Raw genomic sequence first — 25,188 nt, 5'->3', positions numbered from 1 at the left:
AGGAGATTGGAGCAAGACACAGGCAGGAGTGATTGAAACCCCAGCGGTTGACTAGTGACTTAGAGAGGTGGAGCTGGGCGCGGATGCACCAAATGAGGAGCCACGGGCAGGGGGGAAGGAGGGGGAACAAGGCAGGAGGAGGAGAGAAGGGAAGGGAAAAAAATCAAAAGAAAAAGGTGGAACATACAGTAGCCATCAAGGCAGTTAGTTGGAGTTGTGCGAAATCGGTGGGTTGACTTGGGTAGTCCAAGGTAAGACTCAATACCAGATGGAGTCAAAGAAGAAGGGGGGAAAGAGAAAATTGAATGAGTAAAGAGAAGGATATTTTGTTGACCTTCGCAACAAACTTAATGTCAATGTCAACGATTGCAAAAGACAACTTGAAGCAAGGAAATCAGATTGTGTCCAAACAGAACGATATAGAAAAAGATAGCAGAAGAAGAGAATGTACGGGTGGAGGAGGTCAAAACAAGAACCAGCAAACCCCCAGACCCGTGGATAGAAGTTCGGAGACCGTCAGTTGGTTTAAATGGGGAAGGGGATGGTGGGTGGGTGGAAAGAGGGGATGGGAAGATCGGAGTGGACGGCGATCTGCTTAGAGTATAACTAACTTGATAGACGTGTAGATCAAGCCGGAAGATGAGGTCGTCGTCACCGTGATGATTTCAAAACTCTCCCTCTTACATTCACACAACCTGTCAAATCCCCAGATGGTCGACCGGACGCGGAAGGTGTTTATCAATCCCACGAGGGGAGGGGGAGGGGGGAGGAGAAAGAGAGAGCGAGACAGCAGAAAAAGAAGCAGAAGAGCTCACCAATCTGTGTAATAAGAGTTTTGCTCACTACCTACTACTACTGGGTAGTGTCTGGTCTGGGTGGCGATTCCCTTAGAGGAGGATATGGAGCTTGGGAGGGCAACGAGCAACGGTGACAATGCCAATGCCAATGCCAATGACAATGCCAATGACAATGCCAATGACAATTGAAGGCGCCCGGATAAGGCAAGCAAGAGATGCAAACAGAAGGTCAGGTACTCAGGTACTCAGGTACACAGGTACAGCTTCAAAGCAATTGTTTAGAATTTCGGATATTAGCGTTCCAGTTCCAGTGTTCCTGACAGGGACAATCCGGAGAATATCAATTATTGGATCCCGGATCCAGGCAAATGATGTCAGTGTCGAGAGTCTCTTCCCGCAAACGATCGTCCAACAAACCCTGACAAACCCTGCCAACCCCCTGCGAACAGCATTCAACATGTAAATGTGACGAGGGAAGTAAACTCAAAACCAATTCTTGAGCGGAATTGAAGTCATTGTATCAGTCGAAGTGAGGGGAAATCAGGGGGTAGTAATCCGTGGAGTTTTCCCAACGAGGATGGGGGGGGAAACGAGGATATGTGAGGGAGGACCCAAACTGACTGACTCGGGGACGGAAAAGGTTCCCTCCCCGGTCTCTCAGAGCTATTTCTACGTTATTCATATATCTTCTATTGTTCAATATCATCTAACAATCGTTAAAATGTCAGTACTACTAGACAATCAGAACCATCCACACACTTCTTCTATGCCAAGTCATCACTTCCACAATACCTCACCAGCCAGCTAGACCAACAATAAATAGCAATTCGGCCCGCCTCACCAGCCCAAAACTCCGTTCATCTCGGGTTGCCTTCCCAGCCGAAATTTCCACCGAGTAGTCACTGTCGCCGCTCGCTTAAAGAAGGGCATACAAATCAGGTACACTCCCCGACCGTAGAAATCCTCTTCTCTCTTCCTCTTTTCTCTTGTGTCTTACCCTGCCCTTCCCATCCTCTTAGTCCCACTCAGCACCCCAGATAACTCAGAAGCTGCCCCCCTCCCCCTCCCTCCAGGCGATCAACGGTGGACTGCAAAGTGTGAAACGCGTTCGAGAAGCCGATCTCCAGCCGCGTCATTGGCGCTACGTCGGACGCCTGTCGAGCTAGAACAGGAGAGAAGCTCCACTTTCGCCCCCCAGTGGCCTGCATCATCTTTGCCCGGCGCACCGCGGCTCTTAGACTAGTAGACTAGACTACGACGGTTTAGGGTCGGAGCTGTGCCCACGGTCTGGATCGTAGCTATTCTGGCATGACATGCTCTCTACTCCGTACTAACGAGAAAGAAGGCGAGGCCCGCGCGACGGCAAGAGATCAACGATGTTCTAGCCGGGGTCGGTTGGGATTTTATTTTTTGATTTGGAGGACTGTTGGACTTTTGACATTTTCACCGCCTCGTTTGATCGTTCTTTTCTTTCTTCTTTCCATCACTGAGGCTTGGCTAAGGGGGGACGACGGTGGAAAAAAAAAAACCGCAACAAGAAAAAAAAGCAAAGACGATGCTGCAGGTGCAGGGAGGCAAGAACCCTTTCCAGCGAACGCCCGTTCCAATGGATCGTATTTACCCCTGAATCGGGCTCCTCTCATTTTAAACTCGCGATCTACTCCGTACAATGTCTACCGCAGGCCGGCTCGCGTACCCGAAGATCCTCCCGGGCTCTCCACAATGGCAGGTCAGACACTCAGACTGGTCAGCCTTTTGTCTCGACGGTTTGCCAGTCAGTCCCCTGGTGGGTGGTTGTTTGCTTACCCATCTACGTGGTGCTCTAGTTCGCTATCGGCTGGACCCTTGGTGGCTGACCGATCTCGGCGCTGGCTTGGGTAGCGTGTTCCAGGTTGGGTTGAAGTGCGTTTCGCGAGAACCCTTCAAAAACGGTAGTTGCGATAGAGTGGAGCATGGGATGGAGAATGCCGACAGAAAAATGAATCTAGAAGAGTGGCTATGCTGTGGTTTCGCAAGTCAGTCTGAATGGTCGATTCTATCCTCGTTCTGGCTACTGTCGCTGTCGCTGAAAATGGATCCGGCGCAGCCCGCCTCGCCCCGGGTATAGTTAACGAGGACATACCAACCTAGTCGAGACCCTTGGCAGCTCTCTCGGCCTGAAGCTTCTCCGCCCGCTTCACCTTGCGCACGAACTTGATGTATTCATCCACCCGTTTCTCGGCCCAGATATACCCACCGAGCGTCATGGCCCCGATTTGCAGGAAGACTTTGAATTGCGGCGTCAGTCCGCGATAGACGCGAGAGGCCGGAGACAGCCAGTCGGAGAAGCCCTCCAGGGGCCGATGGAACAGTCGAGAACGAATGTAGTCTTTGGAGAACGGCGACTGTTTCGGTCGCGCGGTTTTGGGGGGTTGCGAGGGGACTGGTGCAGACGATGCGGGGGAGAATTTAAAGGGATGTGGGAGAATCATGATCATGTGTGCGATGATTGAGACGGAGCCGAACTATAATCTGAGTCAATAGCTTGGAAGAGCGGTCCAGGGAAGGTATTAATCATACTCGGAATGCACCCGTAAGAAACCCCCGAACGGCCTCGGAGGTGATGTGCTCGGGCGGTTCGACTTCATGCCTCTGCCAGGAGGGGGGTGGCATATTGGCGGTAGTATCAAGAGTATGCTGATCGGGAGAAGTAAAACGGTATCAATGTAGAAAGTAGCTACAGTAAGTCCAATCAATACTAAAGGTGGGAGACAGCACGAGGTGATGAATGCGATAAGTTGAACTGGTTCATGCAGGACAAAAAAGAAATTGGAGGACCATCATATGACGCAGTGAATCCCGGGGAGGGGGAGGGAAGCATATCCCGCCGCGGAAATACTGAATTTCCGACTGGAATGCGGGCGGGATTTGTTCCGCCCCGCGAAATTCTGAGTCAAATTGGGAGATAAGTGAGTAGTGAGTAGGTAATCGAATCACCGCCCCTCGATTTCAATCCACTCCACCTCACAGCATCCACTGCCCACTGCCAGGTGCCTCCAGGTTGAATTCAGGATTGAGCCCTGCCAACCTACCAACCGACAATCGCATCAATCCTTCCTAACCATCCATCTCTCAATTCCTTTCCCCCCCCTCCCCAAAAAGAACAGAAAAAGGTTCATACGACAGTGGTCGAACGCCATCACCTCACCTTCACAATGTCTCTCCCCGCCCGCACCGCATCCATCTCTCGCAACACCAACGAGACCAAGATCCAGGTCTCGCTCTCCCTGGACGGCGGCATCCTGCCCCCCTACGAACCCAGCCAACACTTCCCCGCGCCGACCGACCCCGCGGAGGCCGAAGCCGCGAAGAAGGGCATTGTCCCGCCCAAAGATGCCGCACACGCCACCCAGTTCACCCCGACGCAGCAGATCACCGTGAGCACGGGCATTGGGTTCTTGGATCACATGCTGCACGCGCTGGCGAAGCACTCGGGCTGGAGTCTGGCGGTTCGCGCCAAGGGAGATCTATACAGTACGTTTTTCTAACCCGAATCATCGAAGCATTCTGTCCCCCGTGGGGGCCTGTGTTGTTTTCGTTCCCATAAAGGATCGATGGACTGAACACTACTCTGTGCGATTATAGTCGACGACCACCACACGACCGAAGACACATTCCTCGCCGTTGGATCGGCATTCACCGAGGCTCTGGGCGCGCGACAGTCGCTGGCGCGGTTCGGGCGCGGGGACGCGCCGCTGGACGAGGCTCTGTCGTGGGCGGTGATCGATCTGTCCAGCCGGCCCTGGGCGGTCATCAACCTGGGATTCCGTCGGGAGAAGATCGGTGATCTGAGCACGGAGATGATCACCCACGGTCTGCAGAGTTTCGCCCAGGCGGCCGGCGTGACGCTGCACGTGGGTTGCACCTATGGCGACAACGACCACCACCGGGCGGAGAGTGCGTTCAAGGCGCTGGCTGTGGCGATTCGGGCGGCGTGCACGAGACGGGTTGCAGGCGAGGTCGGCGCGGGAGATGTCGTGAGTACCAAGGGAGTTTTGTAGATTGCAAGGGTTGAATTGCGATTCGTTTAAAAATGATAGACAAAGTCATATTGTTGTTACACCTGGGAGATATCACCTTCTAATGCTATCACCCGCACCCACCACACCATTCCATCTCATCAACCTAAATAAACTCTTAAAGACATCGGAACAACACCACCCCAAATCCCCCTTCCCAAAGAGGACACCACCACCCCTTCAGACCCCCAGAGCCTCAACAGCCCGACTCCAATAAGCCTTTCGATCATCATTCGCAGCCGTCCCAACGCAGCCAGTAATGAAAGCCTCCCAGCCCGCCTGGGTCCCCTGCTGCAACTGGCCGCGCACACTGGCAGTACACTGCGTGGTCAGGAACCACGCCCCGGAGCCAAAGTCATACTCCGGGACCGCGCGCAGCAGATCCAACGTCCCTGTCGGATCCCCGTTGACGGCCTTCAGCGAGTCGGCGAGGGCGGGGATCGACGCCGCGTATTTGGCATTGAAGGCGGAGGATTGCATGTTCCGAGCTAGATGGACCGGATAATTCATCAACATATAATCCTTAATTCTGTTCTCTCAACAGAAAACCATGCGAAAGGGGTAGAGGAAGAGAAGAACACAAGACCAGGGAGGAAAGTAAAACCAGAAAACTACCACCCCCCACCCCAAACAAAAGGTGTAAGCACTTACTGCCCTGGCCCGCAACACCCGGGAAATGATTCTTGTTGTACTTGAAATCCCCACTTTCGAAGGCCATCAAGCCGATCACCGCGGCCTGCTCGGCTTTATTGGTCACCCCGTAGGTTTGGAAGGATTTAGAGATGCTGGAGGCGGCGGTGTCGGAGGTGGCACACTCGCCGGCGGCCGGGGCGTTGGCGCAGGTGTTGGAGGTAGGGGCAATGGTTTGGATCTGCTCGCTGGTGATTTGCGTCGAATCACGGGTCCACAGCTGTCCCTGGCCCGTGGGGGCGGCGTGGATCAAGAGAGGGGAGAGGAGAAGGATGCTGGTGAGGGAAAAGGTCTTCATCGTGGATGGTTTGTATGTATGTATGTAGCTTAAAAGCAACCAAGAAAGTAGGGTTAGGGTAATGGGTAAGGTAGTAAGTAGTAGTATGTATAAAATGGAACTCCAAATCACTGAATGAATATATCGATAGAGAGATTTAAATCCCAACAGACAAACAGGAAAATCAAGGGGCTTAAGAATCTCCCAGAAGTCTGCCTATGTCACCTCCCTCGAGCGCCCAGATTATGCCTGGCCATGATTGACATTCCTTCAGGATGAAGACCCCTCAGAAATATGTGGAGCAGACCCTCGTACTCTGTCAATCTTCCCCGCCAACCACGCCCTGAAGATCCCTTCAGCCCAACACCCTGTGCGGCTGTGTGTCATCCTTCAACTCCAACTCCCACCTTGCGCCTCATGATTGGAGTCGACCCTGAGGCGAAGTGAGATCAAGTGGGATCAAGTGGGAACCTTCCTCCGTCTATAAATTGTTTGCAGTCGGCAGTGCGCTTATTCCGCCCTGCGCCACGCTCATTGGTCCATGCTGTATGGCCAAGTGTTTCACCGGTCCGTGACTGATCTCAACCCTCGTATACCCGACTTCTGTGTAGGTAACTGATTCACTCTTAACTACCCGCACATATAACCTCTAACTTACTCGGACAGTGCTAAAATATGCCGATCTTCATAGTAGGGTGGCAAGCCACCACAGCATTTCATTCAGTGGTCCCAGCAGCACCAGGCATCTGTGACTAGAATTTCAAACAACTCTCTACCCAAAATCAATCGCGAGTCTATGGGTGGGGTAGGAAAGGTGTAAAAGGTGTAAAAGGGTAAACAGACAGTGAAGAATCGAAGGCAAAAAGAAAAGTGTAAGACATCCAAGAAAGAAAGCCAGATACGACACACGTGCGCTGCCTTGCAGAACGCCCGCGCATAAATCAAAGTATCTTGCCAAAACATGTACAAGGAACCCTATGCTTTAGAAAGCATCTCGGTCAAAACCCAAGTCCCCCTCCCGAACTCCGTACATGCACTTCTGAAATTAGACGAAATCCCCGACGATATCGGGAGACATTAAAATGGTAGAGGAAAAGTAGGATGTCATCAAGTCCCAACGCGAGAAGACTGTAAAGGTACGCGTTGTAAGTCGAAACGCTTAGTCACGACGACTGTAAAGTTCATAGGAAGTTTCCGTAACACCGTTCGCTTCTTCGTCTTCCTTGAAGCTGACCCGGCGAAGGAGAGTGGGCATCATCCGACGCGACATTCTTGTCGGGGAAGGTAACCGGGCTCCCGTCACGAAAGAAGGAATCTTTGCATAACGGTAGCGGTACTTCGAACCAAGCACCATAACCCGAACATAGAGCCACCAGAGGGAGAATCCGACCACGGCAGCCAGAATGAATCCGAGAACGGTGAGGAACATCCAGTGCTGGCCCATCCAGAAGATCAGACGGGCGTCTTTGCCATGCCAGCTGTTCCCCACGTGGTGAGTGAAGAAACTCCACGAGTGCTTGTTGTACTCGTCCTTCATCAAGATGCGCACACGTGCCGACTCGCTCGGAAGGGTTTGCATGTATTCCTTCCAGATCACCGAGAGGAAGAGCGGGCCGGTGGAGTACATCACGGTGATATACGGCAGAAGCCAATGGCGGTCATAAGACTGCAACAGCTCGATCACGCGCAAGAAAAAAGGATGCTGTGGAACAGAGCCCATCGCGTCATTGGAGATACCGGTGGGAACAGTGCGTCGCACCCAAGCAGGGTAGGCGAGAAGAGGATCTAGGCGACGGTTGCATCCCTGCGGATCGGTCAATAACATGGTCATCAGCGAGAGAAAAGGGTACACACATCGTCAAGGTCAATGTAGGTGCCACCGTAGTGGGCCAGAACAAAGTATCTAATCGAATCTGCCCGCTGAATCGGGTACTTGTAGCCATCGAACGTCTCGAGAAACCAGGGATATTCGTTGGCGATAAACTCGCGCGACTTCTCATTCGTCCACAGCTGTTTCGAGCAAGCTTGTGTTAGTCTCAGGTATAAATCTTCAACAATGGCAAGTGACATACAATGTACTCGTAGTCAGGGTGCAAGTCAATGCAGCTCTGCTGAGCTTCTCTCCACACCTCGGGGATCGTCTCGTTTTTGTAGGTCTGGTGGATGATTTTGGGGATGATTTGCGGCCGTTGTTCGATTAGACTGGAATTCGGCGAGGGGAGCTCGGCACGATGAATGGCGTCGGCGGAAGCATCTTCCACGAGCAGCGACAGAAGCGTGAACACACTGCGCACCAGAAAGGTGACTATGAGGAGGTTGACGAGGAGGAAAATCAAGACACCGCGCCGCATGATGAAAGACGGAGTAGAAGGTGAACTAGAACAATTGCCGAAATTACGAAGCGCTGCAAGGATGCAGAATTCAATTGATGCGATTAGTGTGTCGTAACGTCGTGTTGACCGCAGCGGGAAGGAACGAAAGGGCCGCGAGAACGATATACCCAAACCACAACACTTCCAGATTTCCCCGCAATATAAACACAGCGGCGAAAAAGCAATGCAGGGTGGACGATAGACGAAAAACCTTATTGTCCTTGAAAGCCAGACAACATGGGACGTCGAGGGTCAGGTCGAGAAATTGTGATGCGATGCAATGCAATGGCAATGGAGGAGAGGAAAAAACGTTGAGTTTGAAGGGAGGTCGAATTAAGGAATGACGGCCGTGAGACTTCCTGGTAACGTTTCCCCTTTTTCCTTTTTGAGTTACCCTAAATGGAGACCGGTCTGATGGTCTAAAGGATCACAGCTCGCACAGATAACTAAACAAGGCAAGGACTGGCGTGGTGGTAGTAGTAGTAAGAGTGAAGAAAGGAAAGAGAATCGAGCAGTAACCACGGGGAAGGCAGGTGGTGATAGATAAAGTGGTGATTATTATTAGGTTCCCGTAGTGAACCAAGCCCCCAGTCAAGACGCTGGGATTGGGGAGCGTGGGGGGTGGATAAATTTATTTGGGGGAAAAAGTGACGAAAAGAGGAGGCAAGAAAGAGAATTGATTGAATAGGTATGGAGAGAGGGGATCGATTTAACCAGGTGGACAAATAATAGGAAAGGAGTGCGTAATTTACTGGTCCATCGACTGGGACAAAAAGAAGGACTATGTGATAGGCAGAGAGTAAAAAGAAAGCTAGGCGAGCCAAAGGAACGAACGGTGCCTTAGCAACAAAGCAGTAAGAAATAATATTTAAGGTAGAGAGTGTGGCGGAAAAAAAGACAACGGATTGACTAGTTAAGAGAGAAGGGGATCCTTTTGGGGGGAGGGGGGGGAGAGAAGGGGAAGAGACACGGAGGTTGTTGAGGAGAAGACGGAGAAAGCGAGCGGAAGAGAGAGAGACACCGCGCGAAGCGTCACCAACGGCCCATGGTTTTACTGGGTCTTACTGGAGAAGGGGGGGATGAAATGGGTGTGTGAAAGGGGAGGAAGAGGGGAGATGGAAGGGAAGGGGGGCTAACAGTGGGGGAAAGGAAGAGACTGGGAGACTGAGAGAAGTGGAAAGTGGATCCTGGACCCATCATGAATCCTTTTTTTCCATTTTCCACCGCCTGTTGTATGGGGAAAGGTTTGCGTTACTGCCAGTGCTAAGCCTCCGCCACTAGGTCATTTTCAGTGAGGTCGGTCTCCTCCTCTACTAGTTTGGGATTAGACTTGAGAGGCAACTTTAGTCTGTGGTACTAGTACTAGACGGTACTTAGGCTAGGAACCGTACTCGTTTAGTGGGAAGTTAGTTTGTCTAGTGGTTCCTCTTCTCCTCTGTCTGGGTCCTCGGGGCAATGCTGAATCCCGTCTGCTGCTGCTTTGCTGCTTGGGCTGCTTGCACGGAGTACATACATACATCATCGCCTACTCCGTACATCATTGCACTGTCTACTGACATTACGGTTGTCCATCAAGTGTCAACTCCACCAATGACCAAGCACTGGCAGTCAGGCCCATTCCTTGAGGCGAACAAGGTGCGTTGCCACTTGGCAGGTGGCTGTACAGGTCCTCGAAGAAACTCGCTCATTCTTACCGCCCACCGCCTCAAGGCTCAAGAGTCAACACGTTGAATAACGTTCGAGAGTTTAGTCGAGTGCGCTAATCATTTCCAGCCTCGCTGTGGTGGGAAAGCGTGGTGCCAGATATCCACTCTTTGATTGGTGCCGCGGAAATAGGCCCCAAAAGCACAGCCATCACGGCTCGGCCAAATGATATCCCACCGCGGCGTTGGCAACCACCCGGGGGGAGAAAAACTTCAATTCTGGTACGGTAGACAATTACATGAGTAGTAAGGTCAATAACAATTGAGATTGCATCCAGAGGTTAGTTAGTAGTAGAGCCTTGTGAAATCATGATTGACACTAGGAGGTGATATTAGCGGGATACTATGACATCCCCTGCTCGGGCGTCGATTGTTGAATTATTGTTGGGGAGGAAATCCAATGATCTGATCATGTCTGTACGTAGCCTTGTACATGCAAGTCGGAGAGTTTAGGTGAGCAATAGTTGGTACAGATTGAGAAAGCCCTAACCTACTAGTCTATTGATGAATCGATCTCAATTCTGATCATTATTTTTACGACCGCATTCGAGTAACTAACCAGCCAAGTGAATTCCCCGCTGACTAAGACCGTGGTCTTAAGTTAAGCTACTGTCTTAACTTCTCAATCCCTGACGAAGTTCCTTACTTGGCAGATTTCAGTTCAAAAGCTGCGTGTGTCAGGTCAGCATGCGGGATGCAGTTGATCTCGGGTCTCTCAATGCTCATTGCCCCGGAGCATGCTTCCAAGGATCTAAGTTTGGAACGGAGGTAAAACACCCCAATGCCCGGCCTGCGCATGCAGGTCTGCTGCATAAAGAAGCCGACAGATAGAACCAGTTTACCTTTCTGATACTATTGGCGGGTAGCTCATACTGTATTCATGCAAGTGTAGGCGACCTCACTTTTTACGACCTCTGTCAGTGCCAGTGCGTGCGGCAAGCACCTTGTGACGACAAGATCCTCGACATGGAAGACAGTGCACTAGCACGGATCCTATCACATGGTGACATTTATCGCGAAAAAGTGAGAGGAATCGAAGATAAGAAGCGGGGCATAACCAACAACATGAACAAACAACAGGACCCCTCTAGGCAGAAGAAAAACCAGGCCAGCCAATTCCAAGGTCGACGGCTGCTTGCCACAGTACGTAGTAGAATAGGTTCCAGGATTCCCAGCCACAACGAGTGTGTGACACTACATCATCGTCTCTGTGCACGACTGTTCATCACAGGCTGAGCCTCGTTGAGTATTCCAAGGCCAGCCAACCACCGAACCAAACTCCGTCGGAACGGGTATGCATTTACGAGTACGATTCCCGGCGACCGGGCGACTTTCCCGCCGACTCGCCGACCGACTGACTCTCTGGATTCTGGAATGGGTGGGACCTCGACTAGTGACTGCTTCTTCCGGGCTCCACAAACCTGTGAGTGAGATTTGACAGATGGAGATTTGGGATAACTTATCAATTCGAGAGTTTAATTAGTCGAGCTGAGTCGAGTCGAGTCGAGTCGGATGAGCATCAAAGCTACCGAGTACAGAGGATGTATGTATCCGTGTGAGCAGCTGACCCTCCACCCGACCTCTCGAAGATAGTGACACCTGATTATTTTGCCACTAGAGGGGGACAAAATTTACTAGTGAAGAGCCAAAAAAGAAAAAAGTTATCCCCAGATTTGCACCAACCTCGGCTCTCCTGCTAGACGACCCTCGACAAAACCATTTCTAAACACCGAGAAAACCAAAAGGAATCGCCCGGTCCACTCTTCCTTCAATGGCTTTCCCCGTCGACCCACGGCTTGTCAAGGTTCCATGCTTTAAGTCAGATCCTTTCGTCCTACTCGCCGATTAGACTGTCAGACGCGTGGACAAGCAGATGGTGCCGTGGTGGATGTTGAGCTAGACCAGCTATTACCGGGGGAGTTGTTTCACCTTTTCCTTCCAACTTCCAAGGACAATTTCTCCGATCGCTCGTCGCCGGGCGGTGGATTTTTGCCAACCGCATTTGTGTCCCAGACTGTACCTTCGTACTCGTACACTGCCTTGGGCAGCAATAGTTAATGCCAAGGTGTTGAGGAAACAGAAATACTGTACACATGGACAACGATCCAGACCTCGCCCCCGACATTCGAAATCTTGGCCTCACATGCAACAGAAATGAAACATCCCCCCCCTTAACTTAGCCTCTTTGTGGGAGACGGATAGATACTCCCGGCGTACACCGAAGTTCCCCTCCCTGGACCCTGCCCCTTGCACCGTTGCACCTCAATTCAAGGAGCAGCGACGATCAATTCTCCTACTGTACGAGCAGATTCGGGACCTCGCACATCGCAGTCTAATCTCCCGATAATCCTCCTTCCTAATGTACTGTACTCCGTACATGTCTACTCAATTCTTACCTCTGCATAATCAATCTCTCTGTCTGAGGCAGGAAAAGGGACTCTCTACATTGTAGTTGTTCGTAGTTATACAGTACAGGATTTACGTCGTCGGTCTCTCCCAACAACCCCGCATCCCGTGTCTGGCCACAAAATGACAATAGCATCATCGACACCCACCCCGGTTGTCGCCGTGGGAAACCCGGACGCCGCTTATGAAATTTTGATGTTATGTCGTAGGGATGGACCAACCAATGCGAGGTGGTTGGTGATCAACAAGTCTAGCGAATGATGATCACTACGTGGGCCAAGGAAGAAGGCTCTGGCTAAGCTGGGAACCCTGACCGATTTCTCATGAAAGATCCATTGTGTAAGAGACGGCCAGTGTGGTGGCACATGGATGGAGATGCGATAGGCGAGAGATCCAAGCGCAAGGCCAGAGTCGACTGGCTTGATTACATAGTACATAGGACATAGCATGTCGTCGGCGGCAATTGAGCCCACCACCGCTTAGGCTCCTCCCTGATCATGCGGAGATTTTCTACCCCAGCATTGGGGATCTACAGTACACGTGGGCAGGCCAGCCAGCCGTTCAGTACCCTGACATGCAGTCTAAGGCACATAGTATCAGTTATTCTTCTCCCCTCCCCCCCCCCCCCACCCTTCTCATTCGCTGGAGGAACTATTTGAGTTCTCTTCTTTCCGGAACCATATCACAACGTGATCAATGTTTGCATTACAACAGGGGTATATCCAATGTAACTCGCTAAAGAGCTCAACGTGCAAAAGAAACAATGTCACAAAGTCCTCCGACAGATGCCTAGGTCACGGGTATCGACCGGGCATCTTCGGCTCGAGACTTTCATTCCCCCTTTAAAAGACCACATCTATCGCTCGACCTAGCCAGCAAATGAGTTTGATGCTCGCGCCCACGTGCGACACATCGGCAATGCGACAGGCTGCATAGCACCTCCGGCTAGTCGAACAAGAACGCCATGGTAGCGCAAACAGCCCTTGCACCCCATCACCATACCATATCAAATGACCTCCCGACGCATCTGAGAGAGCGACCCAACATGCAGAGATGCTGCCGTTATCGAGATGTTATTTGTATTCGTACTTTCAAGTGCGCATGCCCCCTGCACATCGCGGTCTTCAATCGAGGAATTCCTGGCTGGAAAGAGGCACGTGTGCTTCAAAGGTGATAGTGTCTCAGTCTGCGATTTTCCCAGCATGCATTCCACTTGCAAGTCTCAGCCTTCGACAGTCGCTCATCGGATTTCAGGTGCGGTGGCGGCAGTGGCAGCGAGACCACCATTCCCATCGCCAGTCGCGGGCTCAAACAGACGTACCCACCAGGCTGGGGGATCGAAAGGCCGATGACCGCCATGCAGCGATGGGTAGACATCATTAAAGAAGTACCAGACATGCCCGACCACGACACCGCAGATTTCGTCCTTGGGCACAATCCCGTGGACGACCAGGCTGAACGCCATCAGCACCCAGGGGAGATAGGGCGCCGAGAACACCAACATCCCGAGGAAGCTCAGACGAGTGTCCGGGTTGCGACGGCTCCAGATGTAAACAAGACTCGATGAGAGGGCGCTTCCCAAGAAAGGCAGCGAGAGAAATGGCGAAAGCAGAAGAAGAGAGGCCATGGCGTAGAACAACAGCCAAGAGAAATGAGCGGGCGACCGACCTGACGATTCTTCTAGGAGGCGCGAGTACCGCTGCAAGAAGAAGACATGGAACAGTAGATCGAGGTTCAAAGGTCCAAAGTAGAGGAAAGTGGTCAGTAAGCGCCAGTACTGCGCATCACGGTTAGCTTGAGTGTCGTCACTGTCACTATCACTAAAGGACAGGCAGCGGGCGCCTGCCTTTGCTCCGGACTGCGCGCAACATACCTGAGATTTTACATATACGGCGCGAAAGCTGTAGAATAGCTGAAAGGGAGTAAGGACATGGCACTGAACCAATACCGAAGTGACGACGGTGGCCGCTGTCCACCAGCGTGTCACGGGAGGCATTTCATAGAACCATTGTTCAAGCGGGAATTGGCCAGCCTGCCCGCCGTTACCCCAGATGGCGGCCATTGTGTTTTTGGGGTGGAGTATGTTAGTATTAAAGGTGCAGATGCGGAAAGGATGAGCGAGACTGAGATGTTCTATCTCTTCTCTAAGTAATGTAGGTAAGATAAGGGTAGCAATTGATTGGAGAAGGAATTGGCACGGGATGGGTTGGGAAGAGAAAGTAAAGGAATGGGATGGGATCGATGGTGATGTACGGAGTACACAGTAGGCAACTTGACAACTGATAAGATTGGGAGCAGTGCTGTGCTGAGTGTGCTGATAAGTTAAGGTACTTACTGGCGGAAAGACAGAGAAAGAGCTTCCAGCTAGCTGGCCTTTTTGCCTGAGGCCAGATCACAGCTACTTAGTAAGCTATGCAAACTGACACGCGCGCGCTTGAAGCCGAGACGGAAACGCGGAAACGCGGAAACGCGGTCCCCCACGCGTCACTCATGGAAATAATGCAGGTGGCTGGGATCTCCAAATCCCATCTTCATCCGATTGCATGCACTTTATGTCCGTACTTACAGTAACTTAACCACCGTTTACCACTTTTCTGAGCACTTTCATCCCCAAACCAACTTAGAATTGCAACAAAAGACTGCAGAGTCTACCAAGCAAGGCTGTCCCGGCGGTTCGTGACGGACCAAAGCTAAAAAAAAAACAAAGACAAACGGTGCAACAACAACAATAACAACAACATTCTTGGCTCTCGAGACTTGCCTCCCCTTCCACGCCTCTCTCACTTGCACTCGCACAAGAAGACTCGATCCCACCCGGAGACTCACGGCCATACCCAAGTGGCTGACCATCTGCAAGCTGCAGCAGGAGGGACTTATGCCAATTCCCTCACATTGACCACTTTGTTCTTCACCCCCGCGTAAACCGAATAAACACAGATTTCAACATGCCGCCTAAGACAGGGCGCGGTCGCAAGTCAATTGCTGGGCCACGGAAATCAACGGCCGCCGCCGCCGCCGCCGCCGCCACTACTGCTGCTGCTACTGATGATGGTGCCGCCGCTGCTGCCGGCCCGTCAACTGCCCCAGCTACGACGACCACAACCCCCGCCGCTCGCGGGCGTAAACCTGCGGGTGTCACCAGAGGCAAGCGACCGGCTAAAGCGCCCAGGACATCCAATGTTGAACGTATGTTTGCCCTCCTCCTCGACCGTCTCCAAAACAAGCATCTGACAGGATCCTATAGCGGGCGATCCCACCCCCACAGGTCGTCGTCGCCGGTACAAACCTGGAACGGTTGCCCTGAAGGAGATCCGCCATTACCAACGCTCATTCGACCTGCTCATCCGAAAGCTGCCATTCGCGCGACTGGTCCGCGAGGTTGCCTTGGATCTTCTCCCCGCTGAAGTCGGCTCCGAGCTGCGCTGGCAATCGCATGCGATCTTGGCCCTCCAGGAAGCCGCCGAGGCGTTCCTGGTCCATCTTTTCGAGGACACCAATCTCTGTGCCATTCATGCCAAGCGCGTGACCATCATGCAAAAGGATATCCAGCTTGCTCGACGCATCCGGGGTGTCTGGGGTGGTCTGGGTTAGACGGGGTTCTCTTTTTCAACACGCTTGAAATAATAGAAAAAAACAACATCCGATCTCATTTCATTGATGTCGTCTCTTGCCATTCTATCTTATTTGACGGACAAGGATTGGTTAGAGCTTATAACCCGTTCCAAGGACCGCCTGAGATTATCGGAACAGAATGAAGCAGCAGTCGAGCTAAAGGTAGCGGGCTCTCGTGGAACACATCAAAAGCGGAAACTGTCTTTATTTAATTCGAAATCTCGACCTCTCACTCACCACCCCTCCAAACTTCACCCACTCAACCTTCGCATGCGGGATCTTCCCGGCTCGAAGATCTCACTTTTCTCCTCAGATTCCACCTACCGTTCTCTTTGTTCCCGAGACTCGACTTGCATACCTTCTGTTCTATCAAAACTCTCAGGGGGTTCCGGATTATGTTGTTTTGCGTCATCGCTTTTCCTTTCCTTACTCAGCTGGGTGTATAGGGCTTCTTGCGCGCAGGCGTACGGAGAAAATTCAAGGTGAACGGAGTTACAAAATGTCAATTTTTTCCCCATCTCTCTATCTATCGATCAATCTGATAATCCAAGTCAGCCATCGACACGCGACGACGACGACGACCTGGTATAGCGGGTGTGTTTCTATGGTGTTTCGTTTTTTTTTTTTTGTATGTTGTTCCTCGTTTGTCTGTCGGCGGTGATCGGTGCCTCCTTCTCTGGCCAGCTGTCAGGCAGCTCTAGACGGCCTGATGCTCTATGCACTACTGGGCATGTCTGGACCCCATACATGTGGATCGTACTCGTGCGCGTCTTGCGCATGTGCATGTGCATGATGCATGTGTATCTTAATACAACGAAGCATATCCAACCTAATCTGTTTAATCACTGCCGTTTGTCGAACATGCTTCATTCTCAGCTAGTGACAGGCTGGTCAGGGGCAGTAGGTTAGTCCTAGGGTTGCGGTGCATTCTTTAGCCATCTACTTTGCCTGTCTGTTGTCACCGAGGGTATAGAATTATTCAATACCCGTATGGGAAGTAGGCGTGATTCGAATTGTGACTTTTAGGAGGTTTATTCCCCAGTGATGAATTACTAGTATATGACCATGCACGCGTGATCCATCAAACGGTATCGCAAACAAAAGGAAATGACATCTCAACACCCGCGCACACAGAGAACCAGAGTGGTATCAGTTGATGAAAGTGAGCCCAATTGGGGGGCTACGGGCTCTATCTTGTCGCAAATAATAATACTATGAGAGCATACACGCCAAATATGGGCGATCGTAGAAGATGGAGTAGCAAGATAACCCACCCAGTCAGAAAACCCCAACCCAAGCCAACCCCTAGAAAAGGAGAAAGGACATAAGACGCTCTATATCAGGACAATACAATGAGACATCACACACACACACGCGCGCGCTCTCTCTCTCTCTCTCTCTCTCTCTCTCTCTTTGACAAATAACCAGACCTAACCTCCATTAGACAGCCCGCCTTAGGGCCGTCGGTAAGCCGTTCATCACCCGATGGCCTTCCTCTCTCACTCCCAAGGCTTCTTCGTTCTTGCCTTGCCGCTCCAGCGTTTCCGCGAGCATTTCGTCGGTGACGCTGACCCAAAGGCGGTCGTTAGCCTTTCGGGCCATGGCGCGACCGGCCCGGGCGCTTTTCTCGGCCTGCTCGCCGACGACGCCGCGGAAGTATTTCCAGCTCATGAAAGTGAGGGTCATGCAGGTAATCTGGCTGTTGCTGATGGCTGTGGCCGATTGTAGGGCTTGTTGAAGGTGTTGTTTGGTTTGGATGGTTGATTCGGTCTGCACGGTGGCGCAGACGAGGTAATAGGCGGCTTGGATGTATTTACTGGGGCTAGATGTACAAAAAGGTTCGACGGTGGCTAGGATGGCGGGGAGTTGGTGATGGGACGGATGAGATGGTTCACTGAGGATGAGGACGGTGTTTAGCGCGGATAGTATCGCAAGGTCCCGGCGGGGGTCGTTGCGCGCGCCTTTGCTGGTGGTGGCGGACGAGGAGTGCAGAGAGAGGGTTGTGGACTGGAACGCCCGGAGGGCTGCATCCAGATCGCCTGTCGCTTGGGCGATGGCGCCGCTCGCGTAGTCCATCATGCATTTGATGGTCTCAGGAAGCTGGCCACCGAGACCTAGGGCTTCTTGTCGCAATTCGTGTAACGTTTTCGTGGCCAGATCCCAGTCGGTGCGACCGCAGGCGAGAAAGACTTGTTGGACGAGGAGACTGCAGTAGAGGGTTCGGCGCCATTCGACGCGTCTGTTTGCATTTACCACGGACTCAGTAATCTCTTGTGGCGCTTTGAAACTTCCTGCAGGCAGCCGGGTCAGTGTGAGGTCAAGAGAAAGAAAGAGAACCACAAATCGCAGCCGACTAACCTTTTACCATGCGTATGCCCTCTTGAAGGAACTTCTCGGCTTTGCGTCCGTCATAGGAGTTTTTGCAGCTGAGAGTGATGGAGCTGAGGAAATAGCAGAGTGCATACAGGTCGTGCTGCGGGAGCCAATTGAAGCTCAACAATAGTGTGCCGCTCTGTACCTGGAGAATATCTCCGGTGTCAATGGAAGAAGGACCAGCCGACTTGCCACTCAGAGGGATGGAAAAGGACCCGTCATCGCGCCAGTTTGAGTCATTCAATCGCTGGTCCATCATGTCTTGCATGACTTTCAGCTTCTGAGACGATTGGTTGACGTCGTAGTCCAAAAGACTACAGCATATGTCGACAATCTGGATCAGCGTCGTCAGCTGCGGAATGTGACGAAGATCATCGTTCAACTGATGGCTTCGTGCTGCCGCCACTGCGCGTTGAGCCTGCTCGATCGCGTCGGACCCGGTGCCTTGCTGCAAATGTGCGAGGGCTTCTATTATAGCAGACACAGCTGAAACGGCCTTGTCACCATTGCGATGGGCCATGCTGGCTATTTTATGGAGGTGTTGTAGTGCTGAGACAGAATCTTGATGGGCGTGAGAAGAGAGTGAGAGCGATGCGCGAAGGAAGCGAAAGGCATATTCCCAGGCCGAATGGCGATAACTGCTGATGTTAGTAAGAATCCCTCACGTTCGCGATTTGAGAAACTCACGCTTCGACATCTTGTATCATGCCATCGACGGCTTTCATCGAGGCCTTCGGGTTCGTCTTGTGTAGCATCCGAGCCAAGAGATGCTGCATACTATACTTCAGGTCTAACATGCGGTTCTAGTCCGGTGTAAGCTTGAATCATTCATCATCTGCTCGGATTTACCTACGCGCTCACACAAATCAATCTGGAACAGACCTTAGCCATGGCACTAAAGAAGTGGGGACAGAGAATTAATACATACGCCTTTGCTCAAAGCTGTCTCAGCCTCGAGATCATTGTCTGTTTCCTCGAACAGAATCCGCGCATAGCGCAACCGCACAAGAGCCTCGACTCGAGGTTGAAGTCTCCAGTTCTAAATCAGGTTAACGACCATAGAGAACAAGTATGACCCAAGCTATCTCTCGTACCTTCAATACCGCCTCTAAGCATCCGAGACCTGTTGCCACCAGTTTATAGTACTCTTCCATGTCCATCTCCCGTCTTAGCAAGGCCACCATGGTCCCATGGCTGTGCGCCGCGTCGAGATACTCATCCGCCATAGCCAACAGCAACAGCTGGTAGTCGGGGGTCTTGGTCGATTTCTGTGTGGAGGATTTCATCGGCTGCTGCGGTGTTTGTTTGAGGGTGGGATTTTTGGAGGACTGTCGCTGCAGCTTCTGCTGCACATCTGGTGAAGGTGCGGGAATGAGCACCTGGACGGGCTTTGGGGATGGAGCCGATGGGGTTGCAGACACGGACTTAGTCGCAGCCACTTTAGCAGCGATGGGGGTAGCAGCAACGGGCGCGGCGATCACAGGTGATGCTGGAACAGGTGGTGCTGATACGGGTGGTACCGACACAGAGGGTGCTGACACGGATGGTGCTGAGACCGCTGCCGGATTCGACGTGGCTTGGGCATTCTTGTTGTAGGAGGCCTGATTCCCTAGGTCGGGGCTTGGATCGGCATAGTAGGCAGGCTGAGCAGGGGTCGATATGGAAGGTATAGGGGAATGTATGCTGTCAGTGGCAGTGACTGCAGGTGTCGCGTTGTACTGGGACGAAGTGTGTGAGAATCGAGGAGGTGAGGTAGCCGGCAGAGGGGGCGGTTGGAACAGCTCGGAGGGATTCACATATTGTGGTTGCTGCTGCTGTTGGGGAGGTTGCTGCTGCTGTTGGGGAGGTTGCTGCTGCTGTGACTGTTGCTGTGGTTGCTGCTGCTGTGGTTGCTGCGGAGAGTAGGGTTGAGTGTAGGTAGAATAGGCCGGGATCATGACCTGAGGGTAGACAATCTGTTTGCCATATTGATATGGCGAAGCAGTCGTGTTGACATTGTTATCGTAAAGGAGCTGCTGCGGGTGGATGGTCTGCTGGTGGTGGAGCGGGAGATTGGGGGGGTGTTGCATGTATTGCGAAGGATATTGGCCGTTGTGGGGTGGTGGGTAGCTCATCGCCCCAGGACGCAGAAGATGCTCATTTATCCACTGCGCTCTGCTAATCCCGATTGTAAGTAGGCTGTGCTGAGGGGCACTGGAAGTTGGGATTCTTTTTGCGCGGTCACTGCTTGCGGTCCTGGTCTTCTTGAACAATCGCGCGGCCATTTCCGTTTCCGCGTCGGGTTCGGAGAAACCTCCCCACGCGGTCCGATCAGTCAGGCTGGTCAGGTGAGGGAGGGATGCCGTGACCCCTTGGGAATTTAGTCCCAGTATTCCTATAACTATAAAACATTCTCTGCTCTACAGATGTACTAAGTTCATCAATACTGACAATTCATTTTCGGCTGTTTACATGAACATATAACTGCGGACAAGTTTGCATAGAGCCCAAAGGAAGATATATAGTAAGTATAGCAGCCCTACTCCTCCTACCCAAGCCCAACTCACGCAACCCTTTGGAAAAAAAAAAAAAAATGAAATAAAAAAACCACAACACCACACAGGATTGACTGTGGACATATTCAAATATACCCCCGAACCACGCCCAGCGCCATTCATTCTAGGGAGCGCATTCGCCAAATTTCTATATCATGTTGATTGAAGAGTATAATTGGTTGAGCGACTGGTCTTGCATCGCAGGCTCAAGTATGTTCATCCCCAAAGTCGGGGCTTCTTCCAGAGGAGGATGTTCTCGAATAGTCCAAGGACACATCTCACTGCAATTGGTAGCATCAAACAGATTCTCCGCGGGGTGTATTCGCTGGGAAGCCCATGCCTGATCGGGAACCGAACTTGTGCCTCCAAGGCACCTTTCGGTCCAGAAATGGTAGGTGGCTTTGTCCGTCGCCTCATCTATCCGACAGGGCTGTTTGCGAGGACACCTCAAAGAGGCGTTGCATGTGTTGCAGACTGATATCCGCTTGCACGAGGCACAGTGGCTGTCATAGAGACGACAGATGGTGGTCTGACAGACACTGGATAGCCACAAGTCGACTGATCGGTGAGCACATCCAAAGCGAGGTGTAATGTGTTCTTCTCTGCCAAGCTGGCCAGTCCCTGTTGTCATATGATACTCTGTATGTATCCTCAACAAGTCGTCTTGGTCCAGCTCGGGATAGATCGCAATCTCAAGCTGCGTGGATCCATAATTTTCCTTGCAGGAGTGCCAGCAAAAGCGCTGCTGCTGAATGCCGCTCCCGAACTGCAGGGTAAGGGCGTCCACTGATCTCTGTCGGGTCTTCAGAAGCTGTACGAGATTCGTCTTGTCCTGGAAGGTGAGCTTCTTGCATGGGCATAAATCCACGATGCCCGCAGAGTTACCCAAGTTGCATGCTCGCTCATCGGACTTCCGTTTCAGCTCGCGAGGAGGGAACGAGCTTCGTAGATGTAGTTTCAAGCATTTCGAGCAGGCCCGCCAGCGGCCGTCTTCCAGCAGATTGATGAACTGCCACCGCGGGGTGACGAAATTGTGACCATTCCGGTAGTGGTGAAAAAGTGGTGCGAAGTCGCGATTGAAGTGGAGAGCTTTGGCTCCCAGGATCGCCCCGGATATTGAGTAGAGTCGCTTGCATGTCAGCGCTAGGCAAGCCTCGGGTATTACCGATAGATGGGAAATGATCGCCAATAGTAGTTCGGTTGGTAGTTCGAGAAGGAAGCATCGCCCGCTAGAATCGAAACCCCTACCCTTTCCTGCGGTTTGACTCCGCGTCCACCGTTTCATTTTGGCGATGATCTTCACTTTTTCGGCAGCGCGACGTAAGCTATATGCCATATCGAGCGGGACACTGGGCCCTAAATCATGGGTTGCCGCGGCCAGGAATGATTTGTTGAATGGTTCCCAGCTGAGGCGCTTATTTCTTCTGGTTTGATTCTCTGTCGAAATCCTACAAAAGCTCATCGGTGAAGAAAGAGCGAGCCTGTTTTCTGCTGGCTCACGGGCATCATGATGTACTGGAAGTAAAAGATATAGTATCAAGCGGACCCCATGACGAAAGGAATCGAAACCAGAGAGAGACACAAGAAGGAGGGCCTCTTGACCTTGAAGTAGTTCACACGCAAGGCTGTCGATTCGCACGCAAACGGAGCACGCGCCAGGGTCACAGTGGAAGAAACAATCAAGCTTCCATGCGACAAGATCCTGTGTCGGCGCAGGGGGAAGAGGACAGCTCTACCCAAGGCCGCATCGAACCAGAGGGGTGTTCCGAAACCAAATCATGGTAGATTTCTGAGTGGGAAAGCCACCCAACTGCGACCAGGCGCGGAGAGTCTATGATGCTATTCCACCGAACTCTATACTAAACTTCCGCATCCGGGGCTGGCTTACCGGATCGAGAAGCTTAAAAGTGCCAAACCACCTCAAACCCTTACCCTGCCTGTGAGAATGCTGCTGTATCTCTGAAAATAGGAGAAGCAGGACAGCAGCTCATTGTAGCACAGCCCACAGGGAATGGGGGGATGGGGGGATGACAGAAAAGCAGTGATAAGCAATGCGACTGAGAGTAGAAGAGCCGATGGGGGGGCATATTGTCCAAATGACGTCTTCCTGCTTTTCCACATGATCTCCACTAAAACTGACTAACTATAGCAGGTTAGACACACTGAGTCAGCAACCGAGCTGACTGATCGGCACGATAAGGCCACTGATAAGATGATTGATTAGTGAGGTTGCCCCTTTTGGCAATCAAGCCGAGGCTCTTGAAGAAAAAGAAGAAATTCATGTGAGGTGACGACAGCCTGGAATGCAAAGTCTACTTCCTCACTCGGAGAAGACTCTGTTATTTATCAAGTGGACAGGATTTGCAATCAAAATCATATCAAGTTCTCTTGTTATCGAAATTCTAGAACCAGTGTTTAGAGCGATCGTTCAGGCTTGGATAAACGAACAACTTCCCCTTCCCCTTGGTTTACAGTTTACATTTCGCATGTTTCGCCGCTGCCTCGGAGTCTAGCCCCTTCTACCGTCATGTCGCCTGTTGACATCTCTCCCATTAGCGTCCTGAGCACATTATCTATCCCTCTTCTTTTCTCGGGTCTGCTAGCCATGGGCTTATTTTCCTGGGCTCGCCCACGTGGTCGGGTCTCCTTCTACAGCGCCAAAGACAATAACCTCATCTTGACCCGGAAAAATGGCAAGTCTGGTGCCAAGGAACAGGTAGCGCTGGCAGATCTCTGTCGCACAGCCACACCGGCAACCTGTGATCTCAATCCATTCCTCTTCAATGGTCACCTTCAGACCGCTTGGACTGCAGTCAAGTATGATAGCGTTCCGGTGTACTACAAGAGATGGATGTTCGAGGCGGACAACCAGATGTTCGATGGGCATTTTGCCGTGGATTTCGTCGTAGATCCCTACGAGCCGTCCAAGAATGACCAGACCTCTGACCCAGAGAGAAAGTATACTCTGCCTGAGGGACTACCGGAGAGGACCTCATTCTTTACCGAAGAGGAATTCACGGCGCTTCCATCGGACGATACCAAGCCTATGCTGGTTGTTCTGCACGGCCTGAGCGGCGGATCACATGAGGTATACCTGCGCCATGTGGTTGCGCCTCTGATCCAGGATAAATCGTGGGAAGCGTGCGTTATCAATTCCCGGGGCTGTTCGCAAACCAAGATCACCACCAATATACTCTACAATGCCCGCGCCACGTGGGATGTCCGTCAGGCTGTCAAATGGCTACGGAAGACGTTCCCGAATCGGCCCCTTTTCGGAGTCGGCTTTTCCTTGGGCGCAAACATCCTCACTAACGTGAGTTCTGAGCACGTGCTTTATCTGGGATCAGCGACTAATGCATCGGTTATAGTACCTGGGCGAAGAGGGGGATGCGTGCCAGTTGAAAGCAGCGGTGCTTTGTGCTAGCCCCTGGAATTTGGAGGTCAGCTCGGAATACTTGAAGAGCAGCTGGCTGGGACTTCAGGTATACAGTAAGGTTATGGGATCGAGCATGAAGAAGCTTTTCGAGCAGTATGTGATAAGACCTCAGCTCGTCTGTTAGCTATCATACTAACTAACGATGCCAGGCATGTGGAGTCGGTCGCGCTAAATCCACTGGTCAACGTCGAAGAAATCAGGAACGTCACTTATTTGCACGAATTCGACCGGTAATGGACTGTCCTGTGCAGACTTGCATTAAGTGCTGACGCCATACTTTTAGAGCGCTGCAATGCCCTGCATGGGGCTACCCTACGGAGGGTGCTTACTATCGTGATGCCTCTTCCATCGACTCTATGCTTGGCATCAAGATTCCTTTCTTCGTAATCCAGGCCGAAGATGACCCGGTAAGCAGCAGCACCCTTAACTTTCGAACCGCTTTGATGTCTGACGGCCGAGTAGATTGCTTGCGCAAAGGCTCTGCCATATGGAGAAATCGTCAGAACCCCGTATGGTGTCATGGCGACCACCTCCTGGGGAGGCCATCTCGGCTGGTTTGAGTTTGGTGGTGACAGGTGGTTTGTCAAACCGGTACGTTGTTCGCCTTGCCTTTTGTTGTTACGGCCTATTGACTATTAAAGGTTTCCAATTTCCTTAACCTCATGGCCAAGGAAGTGGATCACACCATTCCAGGCAAGGTTGAGCACCCCGATCGCCTCCCGCCTTACATTGCGCGACCTGCGCAAGACAGCGATAAGACGCCCAAGCCGCTTTTCGGCCCTGTGCGGCGCAAGCTGGATATCAAGATCGTACCCTCTTCACCCTAGAGACGCATCATGTGCGAGTACTTCTAGCGGATCTGGAGCGTCGCATACTTCAGAAGCTGGGGAATTGTTCATCATGAAATGCATGCAATTGTTTTGGCAGGAT

General features: G+C 51.9%; 9 protein-coding genes across 9 annotated transcripts; 4 read left to right on the top strand and 5 right to left on the bottom strand.

Moving 5' to 3' along the window:
- Nucleotides 1-1,976: 1,976 nt before the first annotated feature.
- ASPACDRAFT_124271 (uncharacterized protein) lies at nucleotides 1,977-2,975 on the top strand. Its single transcript, XM_020196726.1, has 3 exons — nucleotides 1,977-2,534; nucleotides 2,604-2,798; nucleotides 2,924-2,975. Exons 1-3 carry the CDS (start codon nucleotides 2,467-2,469, stop codon nucleotides 2,925-2,927), a joined length of 267 nt encoding a protein of 88 aa, XP_020053670.1. The 5' UTR covers nucleotides 1,977-2,466; the 3' UTR covers nucleotides 2,928-2,975.
- Nucleotides 2,924-3,449, bottom strand: ASPACDRAFT_46186 (uncharacterized protein; the record flags this gene model as incomplete). Its single annotated transcript, XM_020201747.1, has 2 exons — nucleotides 2,924-3,301; nucleotides 3,357-3,449. 2 exons carry the CDS (start codon nucleotides 3,447-3,449, stop codon nucleotides 2,924-2,926), a joined length of 471 nt encoding a protein of 156 aa, XP_020053669.1.
- A 517-nt stretch (nucleotides 3,450-3,966) lies between these two features.
- his3 (imidazoleglycerol-phosphate dehydratase HIS3) lies at nucleotides 3,967-4,933 on the top strand. Its single transcript, XM_020205728.1, has 2 exons — nucleotides 3,967-4,310; nucleotides 4,422-4,933. The coding sequence occupies exons 1-2, from the start codon at nucleotides 3,992-3,994 to the stop codon at nucleotides 4,835-4,837; spliced, it is 735 nt and encodes a 244-aa protein (XP_020053668.1). The 5' UTR covers nucleotides 3,967-3,991; the 3' UTR covers nucleotides 4,838-4,933.
- Nucleotides 4,934-5,035: 102 nt separating this feature from the next.
- On the bottom strand, nucleotides 5,036-5,843 carry ASPACDRAFT_62995 (uncharacterized protein; the record flags this gene model as incomplete). The annotated part of the gene is made up of 2 exons (XM_020203847.1): nucleotides 5,036-5,343; nucleotides 5,507-5,843. 2 exons carry the CDS (start codon nucleotides 5,841-5,843, stop codon nucleotides 5,036-5,038), a joined length of 645 nt encoding a protein of 214 aa, XP_020053667.1.
- A 1,138-nt stretch (nucleotides 5,844-6,981) lies between these two features.
- ASPACDRAFT_33061 (glycosyltransferase family 32 protein) lies at nucleotides 6,982-8,173 on the bottom strand (the record flags this gene model as incomplete). The annotated part of the gene is made up of 3 exons (XM_020199927.1): nucleotides 6,982-7,626; nucleotides 7,677-7,832; nucleotides 7,895-8,173. The coding sequence occupies 3 exons, from the start codon at nucleotides 8,171-8,173 to the stop codon at nucleotides 6,982-6,984; spliced, it is 1,080 nt and encodes a 359-aa protein (XP_020053666.1).
- Nucleotides 8,174-13,543: 5,370 nt separating this feature from the next.
- On the bottom strand, nucleotides 13,544-14,365 carry derA (putative ER-associated proteolytic system protein Der1; the record flags this gene model as incomplete). The annotated part of the gene is made up of 2 exons (XM_020199955.1): nucleotides 13,544-14,080; nucleotides 14,177-14,365. The coding sequence occupies 2 exons, from the start codon at nucleotides 14,363-14,365 to the stop codon at nucleotides 13,544-13,546; spliced, it is 726 nt and encodes a 241-aa protein (XP_020053665.1).
- An 883-nt stretch (nucleotides 14,366-15,248) lies between these two features.
- ASPACDRAFT_46181 (histone H3 family protein) lies at nucleotides 15,249-15,894 on the top strand (the record flags this gene model as incomplete). The annotated part of the gene is made up of 2 exons (XM_020201746.1): nucleotides 15,249-15,489; nucleotides 15,548-15,894. The coding sequence occupies 2 exons, from the start codon at nucleotides 15,249-15,251 to the stop codon at nucleotides 15,892-15,894; spliced, it is 588 nt and encodes a 195-aa protein (XP_020053664.1).
- Nucleotides 15,895-17,355: 1,461 nt separating this feature from the next.
- ASPACDRAFT_54053 (uncharacterized protein) lies at nucleotides 17,356-22,158 on the bottom strand (the record flags this gene model as incomplete). The annotated part of the gene is made up of 7 exons (XM_020202823.1): nucleotides 17,356-18,206; nucleotides 18,274-18,926; nucleotides 18,976-19,091; nucleotides 19,142-19,159; nucleotides 19,217-19,327; nucleotides 19,383-20,445; nucleotides 21,011-22,158. 7 exons carry the CDS (start codon nucleotides 22,156-22,158, stop codon nucleotides 17,356-17,358), a joined length of 3,960 nt encoding a protein of 1,319 aa, XP_020053663.1.
- A 1,191-nt stretch (nucleotides 22,159-23,349) lies between these two features.
- ASPACDRAFT_62989 (putative hydrolase, alpha/beta fold family) lies at nucleotides 23,350-25,085 on the top strand (the record flags this gene model as incomplete). The annotated part of the gene is made up of 6 exons (XM_020203846.1): nucleotides 23,350-24,135; nucleotides 24,191-24,351; nucleotides 24,408-24,488; nucleotides 24,542-24,665; nucleotides 24,721-24,849; nucleotides 24,900-25,085. The coding sequence occupies 6 exons, from the start codon at nucleotides 23,350-23,352 to the stop codon at nucleotides 25,083-25,085; spliced, it is 1,467 nt and encodes a 488-aa protein (XP_020053662.1).
- Between the last annotated feature and the right edge of the window lie 103 nt (nucleotides 25,086-25,188).

The sequence above is a fragment of the Aspergillus aculeatus genome, assembly GCF_001890905.1.
Source record: "Aspergillus aculeatus ATCC 16872 unplaced genomic scaffold ASPACscaffold_14, whole genome shotgun sequence".
In the NCBI taxonomy this organism is placed as follows: domain Eukaryota; kingdom Fungi; phylum Ascomycota; class Eurotiomycetes; order Eurotiales; family Aspergillaceae; genus Aspergillus; species Aspergillus aculeatus.
The sequence above is the reverse complement of the archived record's forward strand: the minus strand, read 5'-3'. Positions and strand labels throughout refer to the sequence as shown.

What these genes read in the sequence shown, in the direction of transcription:
- ASPACDRAFT_124271 (XM_020196726.1), top strand. Translation starts at nt 2,467, where the DNA reads ATGTCTACCGCAGGCCGGCTCGCGTACCCGAAGATCCTCCCGGGCTCT. An exon ending in CCACAATGGCAGGTCAGACA is followed by an intron (nt 2,535 to 2,603) that starts CTCAGACTGGTC and finishes TTGTTTGCTTAC; the next exon opens with CCATCTACGTGGTGCTCTAG.
- his3 (XM_020205728.1), top strand. Translation starts at nt 3,992, where the DNA reads ATGTCTCTCCCCGCCCGCACCGCATCCATCTCTCGCAACACCAACGAG. An exon ending in CGCCAAGGGAGATCTATACA is followed by an intron (nt 4,311 to 4,421) that starts GTACGTTTTTCT and finishes GTGCGATTATAG; the next exon opens with TCGACGACCACCACACGACC.